General features: G+C 36.7%; 1 protein-coding gene across 1 annotated transcript; it reads left to right on the forward strand.

The window, feature by feature from the left end:
* Window positions 1-777: 777 nt before the first annotated feature.
* On the forward strand, window positions 778-18,730 carry LOC128865167 (uncharacterized). The gene is made up of 7 exons (XM_054105236.1): window positions 778-1,073; window positions 7,251-7,396; window positions 7,479-7,632; window positions 9,935-10,735; window positions 10,794-10,975; window positions 15,965-16,143; window positions 16,217-18,730. Exons 2-7 carry the CDS (start codon window positions 7,281-7,283, stop codon window positions 16,855-16,857), a joined length of 2,073 nt encoding a protein of 690 aa, XP_053961211.1. The 5' UTR covers window positions 778-1,073; window positions 7,251-7,280; the 3' UTR covers window positions 16,858-18,730.
* Window positions 18,731-19,083: the final 353 nt, after the last annotated feature.

Below are 19,083 nucleotides of genomic sequence, written 5' to 3' on the forward strand. Positions count from 1 at the left end.
AATGGTTCCTTTTTCGTTTATTTAATACATAAAATATTCTATTTTTCTTATATAAAGATGGGAAAGTGCTAAAAAACTAAAAAATAATACTTTTAATTTTTTTTTATTTAACACTCGATAAGTTTGAAGAATTTTTAGTTCTAAATCTACATCTCTACACCGTCTATAGGTTATGTTAAAGTCGCACTGTTAAGACAAAAATGCCATGTTGAGATCGCGAATTTCCCCATTACAACATATCTGCCTTTTTGAATTTCTTCCCATTACTGTCTTAACATCAGTTGTCATTTCGTAGGTTGACAACCCAATTGTCATTTTACCAAATTCGAAAAAGAGTACGACAGATTTTAAGGTACATTTAATAGAAGACGTATATGTGGGGAAATATTTTGTATTTTATAATTATTATTTATTTATTATTATTAGTTTGTTAAGATTGTATCTTAATCAGCTTAAGCAGGAATAAGACGTTTGTAAATTTTTGGAACAAATTGCTAAAATTAAGAGCCGTTTAAATGTGTTATCGTTTAGAGAAATACACGTAAATTTTGTTGTTGTTCTAGCGAATCCACCTTCTATGATTTCAAAGCTTCTTGAACTCAAGCTAGTTTAACTCCAAATTCGTTAGTATTTGCTTGGTAGTATTTGCTCTCTCAACACCTTATAAGAAAAATTCATAACAACATTTACATTTAAATAGTGTGGCAATACCATACCTCATCTGTTAATTTTTTCATTAGGCACTCAAACTTTGTATACATTTTTGTTCATAAAACATTTAAGTGGATATCAGAAAATATTTCCGGTTATTTGTTAAGATAATACAGCTAAAATATAGTACCAAATATATATACGTATTACTTAACGAATATTTTGTTAATAACAGTACTGATATAGAATTATCAGCTCTTTCACGTCCTGTGCTCTTGTTTTTGCTGTTCCCGGCTGGACTTTCCAGCAGAAACATTGATAGTATTAAAAAAAAAAACTATTACATGTTGAAAGTGAAACAAAGTGTTGATTTTATGCTTCCTTGCAGTGTTGCATAAAGTTACTGAAGAAGAATTATAGAGGTAAAAAAATTGTATTAATGAGTGATATGAGTACACGAAATTTGTTTTCATTTGAGAACAAAAGTAATGTTTGTATGTACGTACGACAAATTTTAATGTTTAAATTTCCGCCGTGAATGTTAAATAGGTCTGCATTATTTTATTCGATGCCTACAAAAATATGCCGATTTTATTTAAAATTATTCATAAAATAGATCATTTTTTGTGAGCGCAAACAATTGAAAGACGCATATTGCCTTATCACACATCTGTACAGACAAAAGTTGATAACAATATATTAAATATGAAAACCACTTATTGCAAATATGTATGTACTAGGTCACTGTTATGCTGAAATTTTGTTTGGCGAACCCAATGCAATTATTGCACCGAACACGACGAGAGAGAGTATTCCATAGATGAGTATTCGACGGCTCTCGTGTGATGTTGCCAGACACGAAAATTATTGAAGATCGCATTATAAACTAAAAGAAAACAAATTATAGTACTATGGTACTGCTCCCTTGACGAAAAATTTGAATGTGAAAGCAACAACAAAGTTATCGCGAGGTTGTTGCACGGTGTATGCTACGGCGTACGGACGACTGGCTCATGGATATTCGCCTTTGGATACTTGTTATCCTTTAACCTGTTAAGCGATTGAATTAATTTCAAGCGAAGACTGTCGATGCAAAACCGGTTTTCAGTCAAATATTGGATCCACCGTGCGCGTTGGCTGAACGATTATCAGGAAATTCAGTGTTGATGCTTACTTTATAATGTCAAAATAACTGGGAAATTTTCGTTTTTTGCTTAACTTTACGTTTCATAGCAAATGCAATTTCCTTTTTCGGCATGACGCACATACATATACTATACGACATTAACTAAAATGAACTTTTGAAATTGTCGCATATATACGACATAATCACTTAACAGGTTAACCTCTAAGTTGACTGTAAAGCTGAAAAATTAGGTTGTTGTTGTTGTTGTAGCAGCATAAAAATTCCCCGTGCATATACGAGGAATTCTGCTGAAGTGACAGTCCTTGGCCGGATATAAATCCGGGTCGTTCCGGTTACGTAGAACCGACTGTCGTGGGAAAACTTAGGTCCTCAGGTCTGGAGTAAACAGGAATAGTTTTTAGAACTTCCCTGTAGCCAAGTGGAAAGAGTGGAAAAAACGTATACAACTTGCGGGCTCAATATCTCCTCTTGAAACGTAAAATCATTAAAATAACAAATACTTAGAAACTTTTTGATAATCTAATTTCATCGTTTTAATAAAAACGCCGTTTGAGTCAACCGCCCCAGAATTGTTATCGGGTAATTTTGCGATAATCGACATGTTAACTAGCTGAATTTGTCTTACCGATTTTTGTCATGAAGCGGGTTTGCTAGTCGGTACAATTATTTATTTATTTATTTATTTAACAAACGCCAATCGGCAATATACATACAAATAAAAAGAGGGTACAGAAGCAGAATTTATAGAGGGCTGGTTAGTAATACAATGATAAAGAAAATGGGCCAGACGGTTCTTGAGAAAAATCTATAGGATGATATTTTTGGCATTTCGCAGAAAAGTATCGTAGGTTCCACCATAGAAGTCGAGAACACCATGAAGTGAGTTGACACTGATGGCTATTCTATTGCACGGGTCGTGATAGACGTAGCTTTTGTAAGTAGCGACTGTTTTCAGTAGACGACTATTCCTAAGAGTGAGACCAGCCGGGGCAAGCTCGAAGGAGCTGCGTACTTCCGGGGCATCAATAATACCATTTACCACTTTATAGAAGAACGCCAGATCAGTTATGCGTCGGCGAGCCCGCAGACTGTTGATGTTGTACCGAATGTAGATATCTTCTGTAGTTGAAGCGGTTGATGATGAATGTCGGAAGGCTAAGGTCTTGCAGAGCTTACGCTGCACTCTTTCAAGTCTAGTAATGCCTGCTTCAGTGTATGGAGACCAGATTATGGATCCGTACTCCAGTATTGGAAGAACTTGAGTTTTGAAAAGACAAATCAGGGAGTAGGGATTCTTGAAGTCCTTACTATTCCTAGTTATAAAACCGAGTATCTTAAAAGCTCTCTGAGTTATTCCGTCTATATGCTTGTGGAAAGTTAGTTTTGTGTCAATCGTGACACCGAGGTCTTTGATGTCATCCACCTCCCTTATTTTATCACCATTGAGTGTGTACACTGCAGGTAAGGGAGTGCGCGATCTCGAGAAGCACATCACAGCACACTTTTTAAAGTTGAGATCCAGTTTGTTCCTTGCACACCAGCCAGAGAGATTATCGACGTCCTGTTGTAGTAGATGACTATCCAGCACACTAGTGATTGATCGATAAACTTTAAGATCGTCTGCAAAGAGTAGGTATTCCGAGTTGAAGTCGTTACCAATATCATTCACGAATATGCTGAAAAGAATCGGACCGAGGTGAGAACCTTGCGGAACACCCGAGTTAGCCACATATTCATCGGATAGGTGGCCATCCACTTTGACCTGCAGGTGCCTACCAGCTAGATATGACCTAAGCCAGTCTAACGCTTTGCCGCAGACGCCATATTTCCTGAGCTTGTATAGCAAGATGTCATGGTCAACTCGATCGAACGCTTTTCTGAAGTCAGTATAGATGCTATGAACACAGGTGTTGGTATTCAGTGAGTTCAGTAGATAGTTGGTGTAGGCGAAAAGGTTAGTTGACGTTGAACGGCTACTAATAAAACCATGCTGTCTTGTGGTAATGATTGGATCAAAAGCAGCAGAGAGTTTTGGTAGGATCAGCTTTTCAAAAAGTTTAGCCAAGGCCGACTGAATGCAGATTGGCCGATAATTCGTGACTGTATTCTTTGGACCTTCTTTATGAATGGGGCTGATGTACGAGAGTTTCCAGTCTGTAGGAAAAACACCACACTGCAGAGACGATTGGAAAATGTGTGTCAGCGGTTCACAGAGGCCATTGGCGCAGTTCTTAAGAAAGGCATTCGGTAGGCCATCAGGTCCCGCACCTTTACTAGGATCTACGGAGTTCAGTTGCTTGAAGACATTGTCAAAGGTAACCTCAAAGTCATTTAGGTTTACCGATTGCGTGTAAGGGTGTGAGTGTGCTAGGGTTACGCTATCGTCAGACACCGGTGCATATATGCTTTTAAAGAACTGTGCAAATAAGTTACTGATCTCTACGCCACTTGATGCTGATTGATTATCCCAGACCATGGATGCTGGAATGTCACTGTTTCCTCGCTTCTTATCCTTGATATACTTCCAGAACGCCTTGGTATCACCTTTCAGTGACCCTTCTACCCTATCAACATACGCATTATAACACTTGTTGCAGAGATTTTTGCACTCTTGCCTCAGGTTACTAAAGAGTGTGTAGTTTCGCCTGGTTTTCTGTTTTTTATACTGTGCGTGCGCTGCTTTTTTCAGGATGATTTTCTCAGTTAATTCCCTAGAAAACCAAGGTGGAGATCTACTGGGTTTGCTGAAGTAAACCGGCACGAATTGGGTAACACCTTCCTGAATGATGTTGTAGAGCCAACGCAGTTTATCATCAACAGATTTTTGCTGGTATAAATCTGTCCAATTGGTTCTCATAAAAAAGACATTCAAGCTGACATAGTCCGCCTTCTTGAAAGCATAGTTAGGGATACCGACCGGTGTTAAGCTAGGCTGGAAGTTGAGCTGACAGGCTAGGGCCGGGTGATACTTGTCCTCAGGAACCAGAGCAACAGTTCCATACGGGATTGTGTCAGTGTTGCTGAAGCAAAAGTCGAGTAAGTTTCCCTGCTCGTTGAATACACGATTGCATTGCTTGCATCCGGATGTAGAGTAGCTGTCGTATAACAATCTCGTGCATTCATTTCTGGGTGAGCTACTTGCCATGTTGAAGTCACCAAGGACCAATAGACTGTCATTCTGGAAGCTATCGGAAAGAAAAGAAATAGCAGATAAGTGCGTGTGATAGGCTTCGTACGTGGTATGTGGCGGTATATAGACACAGCCTAAAATAAGATTGCCATTGTTAATCTTAATTTTAATAAAGAGTTCCTCAATATTGTTTTCCTTGATTTGAATCGATTCTACTTGAATGTGCCGTTTTGTAGCTATGAGCACACCTCCACCACGCTGACAACCACTCGTTGCCTGGTTACGATCTCTGCGATAGATGTTGTAAGTGGGGTCCAGTACTTCACCGTCATGTATAGCGGGCTGTAGCCAGGTTTCGGTGATGCAGATGATATCGTAGTGACTAATTGACGTGGCTTTGAGAAATTCACAGAGTTTTGTGCGTAGACCGCGAACATTCTGGTAGTAGACGGTGAGATTTGTCACTTTCCTCCTCCTCTCTGATCGAACGAAAATTCTTTGTTACTATTTTCGGTATGCCATTCACATATTTTATTGTCTTGCTCAAATCACCATTCTTCTCAAGGGAGGCAAGGTCAGAGCGTAAGCTCTTCAGATATTCCTGCTGTGTTGGAGTGAGATCCGGTTTGAAAGATATCGTGGTGTTACCATCAGCTGGCTTACCTTTGAGTAAGGTGATTGCATCCGTTGCAGTTGGGGTCACTACAAGTAGTGGACGGGAACGACCTGGTGTGTGTCGTCCCAGTCTACGAAGTTTTAGGCCAGTTGAGTCACAAGATAACTCTGGTGGCAGGATAGATGACAGACTTGATCTATCATCCTCCAGCCGCTCCTTTCCAGTTGCTTTAGATGATTCAGGGACGTTGAACGCAATGACATTAGCCTCGCGGCGTTTACGTTCGCTCAGTTCTACGAAAACTGCTTCATTGGATGCCGGTAAGCTCACATGGGAGTTAATCTTATTCTCGACTAACGTTAACCTGTCATCAATTTTTGAGCATTTATTGGAGAGGTTAACATTTTGTTGGGACAGCTTACTAACCTCTGCTCTGATGTCTACCAGATTGCTTGTAATTTCGGACCTAAAGGCCTCAAATTTTTGCTCATACTGCTTGGTGAAACGCACAAAGTGTTTATCCAGCAGACCATCGAGATTGCCCATCGGATCCCGTTTGTCGTCCTCCTCTAATAGATCGTCGAACGTGCGGACGCTAACCTCACTTTCGCACGGATAGCAATGCCAGGCTGCTTCACCTTTCTTAATACGGTTTGCCAGATTCCTAAAATCAGCGGTTGAGAGATTGGTACATTTATGATGAAACCAGAGACGACAATCTGTGCATTGAATACTAGATGTTCCCTCGCGGACAATTACAGAGCACTTGCTACAGTATGCCACTTCTACGTTTAACTTTTTTGGTCCCATAATTACAGGAACAGAGTGTAGAAGAATAGATACAGGTGTTAGTTACGACAGGTAGCACACAGAATCACATTAATTACAGAGTTGCGGATAATACTGCACAATTTATCAATTATTTATAATAAAACACTGAGTAGCCGAAAACACGTGTTTACACGTCAGCAAACGAAGAAATTATGGTCAAGGAAAGATAACAATGCGAATATCCTTTAAATATGTAGTGAATTCTACTACATCTGAATCTTTTGCGATTAGCTTCGTTTATAGGCAATTGTCGATGTACATATTTTTGGTTTAAAAACTAAAAATAAATAATTGGTACATATACTGCGCTATTATAAAATACCTTTTCTATTATTTGATGTCCATGCACGGAGATTCGAACTTACGCACTACCGAATGAAAGTGACCCACCAACCTATTCGGTTACGGCGGCCGCCAGGGCAGATACATATTCGCCTAAAAATCCCGGCTAATATTTTAGCTATTAAAGTAATCAAAATGAAACATAATAATTAAACTAACTTTTCAAATATTTTTTACTTTACTTTTCAAAAAACTAGGCGTGATATTAATTAAATCTGTTCTCAGAATTTCTATAAGATGTTGACTGGTCAATTGGGAATTTTTGTAAATTATAATTGGTTGATTTCGCCATTTCATTGTAGATTACAAAATCTGAATGATGATAATAATCTGTCTAAAGTTAGGATATTTTAGTCCTATTACGACACTCCTAAATTTATGAAGCTTTTTGCAATCATATTAAAAGGACACAAACACTAGGTATTTTAACATTAAAGTCTTCTTGTAGCTAATTTAGTAATTCCGTGCATGTTTCCGGGTACTTATTATATACATAAATATGTAACAATATATATATATTCGCTCTCATTCAGGCCCCGTTTTATGAAATAATCATTGCCAGTATGCGCAAGATACGTCGTCGTTTCGCTTATAAAATTGCCGCTTTATTATTTGTACTCACAGTGGCTATTTTTCTGTTTTTTACTGGACCAAAGGAATTGGATCGTTCTGAGAAAATGTAAGAAGAATTTTAAACTTATAGAAATATAACAAATTTTTTTTGTTTTAATGCTACTAATACAATATATTATATGTCATAGTTTAATCATTGAGCGTTCTATACGCTCGCCTATGAATCGTGGCGAATGTCGTCTACCCCAACTGCCAGTAGATGACCCAGAAGTAATGAAGTACTACCATCCGGTTGAGAAAATCAATTGTGGCAATATACTGGATGATTGGGTCACATGTGAGGTAAATAAGTATGAATTTATAAAAAAAAAGTAATGGAATAGAAATTTAGAGTAAATTGGGTGACCTTGCATGTTTTTCTTGGGCAAAGTCTTATGGCAATAATTTTGAATTCAAACATCGGTTTTGGTACATAAAAAATTTCCCAGTGGGAATTTCCATAATTTTGAATTAGGGCAGCAAGCCAATGGTATCTCATGTATGCCGATTGGACTTGGAGGGAGTTTGTTAGATTGATATTTGGCTTGTGATGATTTAGAGCTCTACTCCGAACGCTTCTTTGTAATCTGAGCAATTTTCGTATGCACAATTACGCACTTGTGAAATATGTTCCAAATTAGGCCAATGTATGTACAACAAATTGAACTATAATAAATATACTATAGCTCGCGAAAAAATATAGCACCTCAACATTTTGACCAGTCTGACTTTTTTCCTTTTTTAGTATTTATACAATATTTTTTTTATAAAAGTATAATTCATTTCCTAACAAAACACCATATAATTCTAAATTTCTAACTTTATACAAAAATTAAAAAAATTGGACAAATTTACTTCAAAATTTCCAACTTTTTAAGCAGAACTAAAAATAATAAATATATAAATATATGTCTACAATACAAAGCAAGTTTGAAGTGGCTTAAAATTCTCATTGATTTTTGACATTTTTCTCTGCATATTTTCTCTATACAAAAAAATTTACGGCGGCCCCAAATGGATTGGTGTGCAGGTCCGAAACCCCAATTAATACAATAGAAAAAATATTTTCTAAATGCGCTCGCTCCCCGGCAGACAATGGCAAGCCTCCGAGTGTATTTCTGCCATGAGAAATCTCCTACTAAAAACCCATCTGGTGCAAAACTGTACACCCCTCCATTTATGGAAACTATGAAGATGTACAACACAAATAAGAAGAGGAGCTAGATGTATCATACTAAAATGAAATGGGCTATAAAACTTTGGCTAAACTTTTTGAAATTTTTATGAACATTTTTATAAACCTTCTACAAAGTTTAAAATTGGGATGAATATGGTCCTTGTTATGGAATAAACTGCAATATTATAAAAAAAATTATTTAATTAAAAAAAAGGTAAATAATCAAAACTTGTCAAAATGTTGAGGTGCTATATTTTTTTTTTACGGGCTGTATGTATTAAAACTATATTTATGTTTGAATGAACCATACCTTAACAGGTTATTTATTACTAAAATTCCAGCTAGATGTGAGGGGGTTGACAATATACCTGGTAAGCAAAACTGATTACGGTGCTTTACTGATAGCTCAAAGATTGGCGATAAATTTGGCTTTGTTGTCTACTGTAAGAAGCAAAAAGTAAAGCTGTCGGCTCGTCTTCCTAATCACTGTAGCCACAGGCTGAAATTTCAAACTATTAAAAAGGTATGTAGCTGCCTGGTTAGGCAAAAGTGTGACTACCTTTGGAGAAGTACATATGTATTCCGGTAGCCAAGCGGTGAAAAAATCTCTTGGTGGGTTTGTCACTAATTCCATCGTGTCTGCCAACGTCGGATATCTCTTAACGAGATGGCGAAATATTTCCGCGTACATTTGATATGAGTGCCAGGACATAGTGACATACCAGGGAATTGAGGGACACTACCACTCGCCTCTCTCTTGGTATGGAGATTGTAGGTACAAACTGCGTCGTACAAGCAGTATTGCCACTTGAGAGCCAACATGAGATAGGTTGATAGTCTGACATGCAATGCTACAAAAAGAATTTGGCCAAAATGGGACGGCGGGCGCTACTTAATCGGTCAAGGAAAAACGTCCCTATGTTAGTTGATTTGATCACAGGCCACTGTCTCCTAGCCGAACTGCTCAAAGATTGAACGTGCCTCATTTCGACTATTGCAGAAGCTGCAAGAATGACGGGGAGGGAGAGTCTGTCACACATCTTCTCTGTCACTGTCCCGTTCTTCATGCCCCTACGTTTACCTATATACTTTGGCTCTTCGTTTTTGAATGATACTGATGACCTTAGGGGTTTAAGTCGCAGCCCGATCAATGGGTTTGCACTTAAAACAAAATGGTTTAACGAGGAGTAGCAGATTAACAGCCACTGTGCTATCACAATACCTGTAAATCGACAACGGTGTAAGTGAGGTGGTTTAGAGACCAACTGCCACTTCTTCCTAACTACCTACCATGTATAAAATAGGTAATTTTTTTAAAGTATTGTAAAATATCTTATAAATATGTAGGTATGATATTCAAGTAGAATATATTTTTTAATATCTTAAATTACTTAATAATGCACACCTCAATAATATGCATCCGCACAGAAATCGATTTGCTTTGTTAAACCGGAAATAAGTGCCACACAAGGTGAAGTCATTTGTACTTATACGGATGTGATACGCAGCACGGATTACAAGAGCAAATATGGCAAATCGACAAAAACTAAAGAGCCATATATTTTGCGTGCAAGTGACTTTGTAAAGGTTGTCTGTCATAGTTCCACGTCTGGTAACAGCTGGTATGGCATGGCCTACGGCATACGCGATGGAGTTGCTGTGAAGCCACAAACACCGCCTAAGCTACCCATTTATGCCGGACTTGCAGGTGCAGGCGTTGCCGAGATGGCTGCTGACGAGGACAGCAACCCCTCATTCTCGAAGCATTTTAACATACTTATGTTGGGTTTTGATTCGCTCAGCCGCAATGCTTTTCAGCGCAAATTACCCAAAACGTACGCATACCTTGTGAAGGAGTTAAAGACCATTGTTTTACAAGGTTACAACATTGTAGGTGATGGCACGCCACAGGCATTAGTACCATTACTGACCGGCTACACTGAATTGGAGTTGCCAGAGACACGTACACGCATGTCGAATGCAATGAACGTCGATGTTTATCCGATGATTTGGAAAGAGTATGCACATAATGGCTACTATACTTCGTTTAATGAGGATGTGCCAAATATTGGCACTTTCACATATCGCATGAAAGGATTCACTGAACAACCAGTCGATCACTATTTGCGTACGCTTTACTTGGAAGCGCCAAACATGTGGAATTGCTGCGCAAAACACTGCATCGGTCATCAACCAGATCATGCTGTTATGCTGGATTACACTAAAAATGTAAGTTATTAATATTAATACAAATTTGTACTTAAACTAATTTTAAAATTCTTTTTAGTTTATGCTCAAATACAAAGATTCGCCCCGTTTTGTGTTTAGTTTTCATGGCGGACTGTCACATGATTCCATTAATTTGATAGGTGCAGCCGATGATGAAGTAATTTCTTGGCTTCGCTTTTTGAAAGAGACACATTTGTTAGACAATACAATACTTATTATGATGTCGGATCATGGCAATAGGTAAGTAGCTTGAGAAACTTTTGCAGTGCCAAAGATAAAAATGTATTTGGTCGTGCAAAGCAATAAGTCATTTTGAGACTAGTTGAAGAAACTAATTTAAAAACGAAAACCTGGGGCTAATGCAGAATAACAGCAACAATTTTGAGTTAGCAGAATAGTTCTTATACGAGAAAAATATAAAAAGATGCAATATTTTCAATTTTTTTTTTTATAAAAAACGTATTTGAACAAAAAACTACTTTCCGAATGAAGGCATTGACTAAATTAGTCATAGATATTTTAGTATGACTCAAACGCTAGCTCCAACTAAACACCCATGTGAAGTCGACCGTACTCATTGAAGTTTTTGGTTTTGATGGTTCGAAATTAGCTTGCACAGTGTAAACAAACTAAATATAAGTGTTATTTTTAGTTATTTTGTATAATTTTAAATACGGCGGCCGCCATAGCCGAATGGATTGCTACGTGACTACCATCCTGGAGTGCGTAAGTTCGAATTTCCGTGCATGAAATATAAAATTATAGAATGTTTTTTCTAATAACGGTCGCCCCTCAGAAGGCAATGGCAAACCTCCGAGTGTATTTCTGCCATGAAAAAACTCCTCATAAAAAATATCTGCCTTGCGGAGTCGGCTTAAAACTGTAAGTCCTCCATTTGTGGAACAACATCAAGATGTACACCACAAGTAGGAGGTGGTGATCGGTCAAACATCCGAAAAGAGTGCAAGCGCCAATTATATTTATAATTTAAAATAAAGAATGGAGTTTTTTTGTTCCAATAGTATTAAAATTCCACTTTTTTGTTGCAACAGAATTGAAATTCCACGATATTTCCCAATGTTGTTAAAGCCGTAAGGGTTTCATTTCGTTACGCAGAGATATGATACTGATTTTCTGGTAAGATTTCCAGTCGCAAAGAGCTGCCACTGTCAAAGTGTCATATGATTAAAAAAAACACTTTATATACCACCCTATATATCCTGGAACTTGGTACACATATTACTCTTTCACGGCCATGAACCTGAGTGTGTACCATAGTGGACAACAGCGACAACCTATTACTCTTTGTCCAAGGTAGGTGTTGGCATTGAAAATAGGCGAAATGGGTCAATAACCACGCCCATCTTTCATATAACGATAATTTTCAAAACAGAAAGAAGGAATATTAGGTGCAAATAACGAACTCAAAAAAGGAAAATACGATGAGAAAGACAAATTTTGGAAAATGGTTGGCGCCATACATAAAATTTCGACGAAGGTACTAAATATTTTTTACATACACTGAAGGCCCTAGTAGCCAGTGTGCTAATTAAGTTACGGTTATATTGTATAGTAGCAAACCCGGCCCCCTTCGCTTGGCACACTAAAATAGAATAGATATGGTTTAGAACAGAAAATATATGATTTTCATATTATTTATTTCTTTATTCTTTATTCAAGCGCTTTGGCATAAACAATATTTTTTGTTTTTCTATTTGTTTTTGAGTAATATAAAATATAAATTGAAAATCAGGAAAAAAGAAGATTGTTTTTAAATTTCAAATCAACGCATATGAATAAACAATCGTCTTTTTTCCTGATCATCCATGAATTTTTCGTTTCAATTTATATGTTTTATTAAGCATTGGAGCTTTTTTAACCATTATCCATTAATATTTTCCAAAAAAAAAAACGAAAAAAAATTTTTTTCCCACGAACACATAATTTCATTCGGATTTCACATTAAATTCTCAAATTTCGTAAGAAATTATTCACTGTTCCAAAATCCACTCCAAAAAAATTCACAAACAATTTTTACATGTTGCACTTACGTTTTTTCCTTAGGGGGCGTCCATAAATTACGTGAGGTGTTTTTTTCAATTTTCTGACCCTCCCTCCCCCCCTGGTGAGATGTCGTGAGATTTTATTCAACCCCATCCCCCAATCTCACGTGAGATTTTTCAAAATGTGGGTTTCTTGTGTAAACGCGTTGGATTGTTATTGTAAAAAGAAAAAAAATTTGCTTCGTGCTTTTATTTACGACTAGTTAAGACTAGTAATCAATATTGCTGAGAGTTATAAGTGTAATAAAAATTTAACAATAGAAGACTTAAATCGTAACTACTGCGATTAAAAAAAGAATATCTACTCTAATTCAGTCCATGGAGAATCATGCACGATTTCAAGAGAGACTATTGGGACCAACATGTCCATATGATTTTCAGTAAAATCATGTGCTCCTTCAACTTCGTTCTAATCTAGCCACTCTAAGCCGTTGACGCTTACGCACAGTAACTCATTAGCTCGTCTTGTGACAATCCGTGAGGGTCGCACTTTGCGGAACATACGCGCTTGCTTAGCTGGTGCAATGTGAGCTGCTCGCCTCTGCTCTGCAGCTCTTGTGATAGATGCGAAGTAAATACCGCATGTACTGCAGCATATTTTCTCTAAATCATCACGTATACTTGGGCAATAGAGATCAATAGGAGTGCTGATGAAGGCATTCAGCGGTTGAATCGGTACGCGTATTAGAAATGGAGCAAATGATTTTCCGTCATGTTCTTTAAAGTCCGGAATTGTCAAACGTCAACCTGAGTGATAGGGTGTTTGGCTCATAGTGGCGCGAAAACAACCGACGGGCTACACTGTACCGCAAATTCAGATTAAATTGAGCTATTTGGTATAAAAAAATATGGTGGTTTGACAGTAGTAATGTATAACGTCGAACTATGAATGAAATTATTTTCTTTCGAACGAATTAGTGAATGATCTTAATCATACTACGATTACGCTTGAGATTAAATCTTAAGCATGTACAATTTTTTTGTTTCAATCAGAAAAAAAATTGCGTGATATTTGCCGAGACCCCCCCTCTCTCCAACGTAAGATTATATGAGATTTGACTCGACCCCCTCCCCCCCTTAAACATCTCACGTAATTTATGGACGCCCCCTTATGGCATCCTAATCAGAAAGAAATATTGACACATTGTAACTCACACTGTCAATTTGACAGTTCAGTTCCGCCCCAAGCGTTAAAAAAGTAAGCGACATTATGGCTGGTTCAAAAGAACGCTGTACCCGTTGCCAGTGCTCCGAATTACAACCAAACTTTACGAAACCCATTTTCAATACATACAGTACTATCTCGATAATCCGGACACCCTTAATGTTAGGGGTCGTCCGGATTATGGGGGTGCCCGGATTATAGATGATTTTTGTTTTTCAACTAAACGTTGTTTTTTTGAAATGAACATAACGCAATTTAGATATATGTATGTACATAAATAGTTTTATTAAATACAGTACAATCATACTTACATAATAATATGTACATCTGTACATAATCAAACATTTTTTTTATTTAGTATGTACTATTTCATTTCACATTTAGTCGCGAATTTTCTAATGGCATCACGTTTCTTTTTTATGTCAAAAACAGTAGATTTGTTGACACCAAATTCTGTTTCAAACCATCTTAATGATTTTCCTTTATCAAGGAGATCTAAAATTTCACATTTTTTCTGAAGAGTAAGGGTTTTATGAGCCCCTTTATTAAATTTTCCACTGCTCATAATAATAATGTCCACTCAATTCAGTTTGTCACTAAAGAATAAACACAACGCGTGATTTATGCTGTTGCATTTCGTATACATATATTGTTGTTAAAGTACTGCTATTTTACGAAAAACTCACAAAGCAAACTAAAAATTAAAATACATATGTATGTACATATTGCGAAGCAAATTTGAAAAATGTCCGGATTATAGAGTAAAAAATGTTAAACTGTCCGAATTATGCAGTTGTCCGGATTATAGATGTGACCGGACTACCGCGTGTCCGGATTATCGAGATAGTACTGTACTTAACAGTGTGCGTAAGTTTGGTTTAATTCGGTGCAAAGACACGGCGGGTCCACGTTTTGGCATATATTTCGAGACCCTAGTCATCAATAGGTATGAAAATTACCCCGTATTAAAGCACTTATCAACAGCTTTCATTTGATACCCATATTGTACATACACATTCTAGGGTCCACGTTTTGGTCTCCATCTCGAGACCTTAGTCACGGAGCGGATGGAAATACTCTGAACTAAAGCATTCACCAACAGCTTCCATTTGATACTCATATTGTACATACACATCCGAAGGTTACCCGGGTCCACGTTTTGACCTATATCTCGAGACCCTATCTACCAATAGGTATCCAAACTATACGGATACCATCTTCAATACCTCCTTAACAATGTGTGTAAGTTTGGTTTAATTCGGTTCAAAGACACGGCGGGTCCACGTTTTGGCATATATTTCCAGACCCTAGTCATCAATAGGTATGAAAATTACCCCGTATTAAAGCACTTATCAACAGCTTTCATTTGATACCCATATTGTACATACACAACCAAAGGTTACCCGGGTCCACGTTTTGACCTATATCTCCAGACCCCAGTCACGGAGCGGCATGAAAAATACTCTGTACTAAAGCATTCACCAACAGCTTCAATTTGATATCCATATTGTACAAACACATTCTAGGGTCCACGTTTTGGTCTCTATCTCGAGACCCTAGTCACGGAGCGGCATGAAAAATACTCTGGACTAAAGCATTCACCAACAGCTTCCATTTGATACCCATATTGTACATACACATCCGAAGGTTACCCGGGTCCACGTTTTGACCTATATCTCGAGCCCTATTTCCAAAATAAAATAAAATCCATGTTACTCGTGGATGATGTAGCTTTCGAATGGTGAAAGAATTTTTAAAATCGGTCCAGTAGTTTTTGAGCCTATTCATTACAACCAAACAAACAAACAAAGTTTTCCTCTTTATAATATTAGTATAGATGTCCCCTATAAATAATATTCATAATTTTTTACATAAGAAAAGTATTCTTCTATAGCCCAGATGAGTTTTTTTGGCCCAAAAATTAATTCGCTTTAAAAGGAAATTTAAGAAATTTTCCAATGCTTATTTTTTCGCCGGGATACTAAACAATCTTTCATTTAGATTTGCACAAGTGCGCGCCACACTACAGGGCAAGCAAGAGGAGCGTTTGCCTTTCTTCAGCTTCACGTTTCCAAAAACTTTTCAAGACCGGTTTCCACAACAATATGCCAATTTCGTGGCAAATGCTAATTATTTGACCACACCATTTGACGTACACGCTACGCTCCAACATCTTCTGGGTAAGCAGATTGTTTTTTTTTTTTCGTATCACAAGCTTCTCGCAAAATAAAACGTTGCCAAATTTTCTTTCAGTACTCCAAACGGAGGATGCCCAAGCGGACAATGTAATTTCGGATTATCATACACAGCCAACATCAACAGAAGACTTAGTGTCTACTGAGTATAAACAACTTGCAGAAAAACGTGCGATTTCACTTTTCGAAGTAATACCAAAGAACCGATCCTGCAGCGATGCCTACATCGAACCACACTGGTGTGCTTGTCTTAATTGGCAGCGACTTTCACTCAATGAAAGTGAACCACACTTACCAATTTTGCTTAAGGCGGCTGACAGTATTGTAACGACCATTAACGATTTAACCAAACCTTACCGTAATCTTTGCGCGCCACTAGAACTGGAACGCATCAATTGGGCATTACGGCTGCGCCCTCATAATGAGCTCCTAACTTACAAGCAAAATAGCGACAAGGACGGCTATGTGGCAGATATGAGCGATAAAATGCGCATGCATGAGGAGTTATTTCAATTGCAGATTATGGTCTCGCCGGGAGAATCGCTTTTCGAGGCGAGCGTTACATATGAACTGAACACTTTCCAGATGCACACAAAGGCCACAGATATATCCCGCGTAAATAAGTATGGTGATCAAGCGAATTGCATATACGAGCTTAATCCAGAATTGCGAAAATATTGCTATTGTAGATCATTATGAAGCAACAGTTAATGAAAAACAAAAACAGCTGATATAGCGTTATTTAGTATTGCTTCACTATTTGCCAACCGAAAATTATTATTATCTAGTTATGAAATCAAAAATTAAAAATCGGCAAAATCAATTTTTTTCGGAGTATTCGACCAAACTAATTTTTTTTAAAGAAATTGAGTCATAAGTAAGAAAGTAATTTCTCCGTTGGTGTAGTATTGAACTTAAAGCCTAACGAAAATGTGCTGGACTTCTCGCGATTTCTTTCCGAAATCGAAATTGCAACTGATAAACGGTTCACTAGACAAGGCTAGTTTATAGGGGCGGCAGCCCTTGTTCGTGGAAAACCCGAGTCATTCCGGTAAAGTAGAACCGGCTGCCATGGGAATGAGTTTGGTATGTGATGAGATTCACGCAATTTCGATGAGCTTTGAAGTTAAATCTGAAATAGCTGATTGATTAAATAATGACTTTTATGCTACTTATATTAAAAATTAACATTAGCACGCTTGCAGATATGTGACTATAAATGGCTAAAAAAGCTGTGAACGCTTTTCATCCGCGATCAATCCATAATTCTTTTATTTTCAATTTATCCAGTATAAATGAACACATCACCTGGTTGCTAGATGATTATGGCTATGAATTATAACTCGTAACAAAGTTGAAAGAGTAAAGGGAGTGCTTAAAAGTCGTTTTAAATATTTGCCATAACTTAACTTCCAAAAAGGAAGAAGTAACTTATTTACTTAAGACTAAATATCTCAAAAAAAGTTGATTTGGTCCAATACCCAGCTGAGTGCTGTACAGTGTAAATGCTAAAAACACAAATCAGACGGGTATCATAACAAATGACGGCAGTAGTCGTTTCTAAAAGCGGTCGTCATTGGTACATCTATAAGTACAAACAATAACCGCTTAAGTCTGAAACCATGTTAATTAAAAATAAAACTAATTTTAAAACTAAAAACATAATTAGAAGGTGCAGATCTCATGGAAATATAATTTTCTTGGTAGAATTCGACAGCATACACCTATGTAAACAAACTCTTTCTTAATTCCACTTAGGCGATTATAGCTTATAGCCACAAATATACACATGTATTCATATATATATATATATATACCATATATATATATACGTAAAGCAGTTTTCAGTTTTTCATTTGAATTTATATAAAATTATTTGCATTGTTCTCCCTCTATATGAAACTGTAGATCATTTGCATCGTAAGCCTTTCATAAATGTTTAAATGAAAAACCAAAATGTCAACGTAACATTAATTAATTCCCACTGTCTCGAAAGCAAACAAATCAATCTCAATACTTTTAAAAAGTTAGTTTGAATATGTACATATATTATATATTATATTTTACTTTAGAAACTTGCTAGTCCAACATTGTCGTTATCAGCCAATGTTTTTTTTTTCTACATAAGTATGTATTGGGTATTACATGACAAATAATGGTTAATATAAAGATACGGTAGAGTTTTTTATCTAATTTCTTAGATGATTTATACTTGGTCAGTAAAATATACATGTAGATATAGTTATTTATATATAGTATCTATTTAGTTTCTGATTGAGAAATAAAAATTAAAATAACACAAAATATTCAATTGCGGGTAAAAATTGGTTTAAGTTTAAATTCATGGGATTCACTTGAAACTCACTACTCGGGGGTTTTTGGTGTCGCTTTTAAGCAGAAGGGTTACTCATTTAACAAAGAATGACTCGTATGAATTTTTTTAATACACATTACGCTTATTTATATGTACATGCACTAATGGCCTAAATAATATAAGCGCGTTATTCTGACCAGTTTTGACTACTTTTCCTTTATTTTCATAAATTTTTTATGAAAGTATTGTTCATTGTGCAATAAACAAATACTATTAAAATCAAAGTTTCAATCTTTGTACAAGATTTATAAAAATTCGAAAATTCTGTATACATTTTAGTATAATAAAGTGCAAGTTAGAAGTGGTTCAAATCCTGTTTTTTTTTTTTTGATAATTTTTTCCCGGTTGGTGTTGGACATTTTCTCCACAAAACGAACGTATTCAATTTTTTACTATGCATATATCATAAATTAAGTATAATGTATATGTGAAGTATGTGCCATTGGAAGCTACAACGTTTCTCCATCTTTCAGGCAGCATACGGATTCCTCTGACGAAAAATTCGAGTTCCTTTTGACTTGATCCATTCATTGAGCCAGTTTGCGGTGCTC

Source organism: Anastrepha ludens, chromosome 2 (assembly GCF_028408465.1).
Source record: "Anastrepha ludens isolate Willacy chromosome 2, idAnaLude1.1, whole genome shotgun sequence".
NCBI lineage: Eukaryota > Metazoa > Arthropoda > Insecta > Diptera > Tephritidae > Anastrepha > Anastrepha ludens.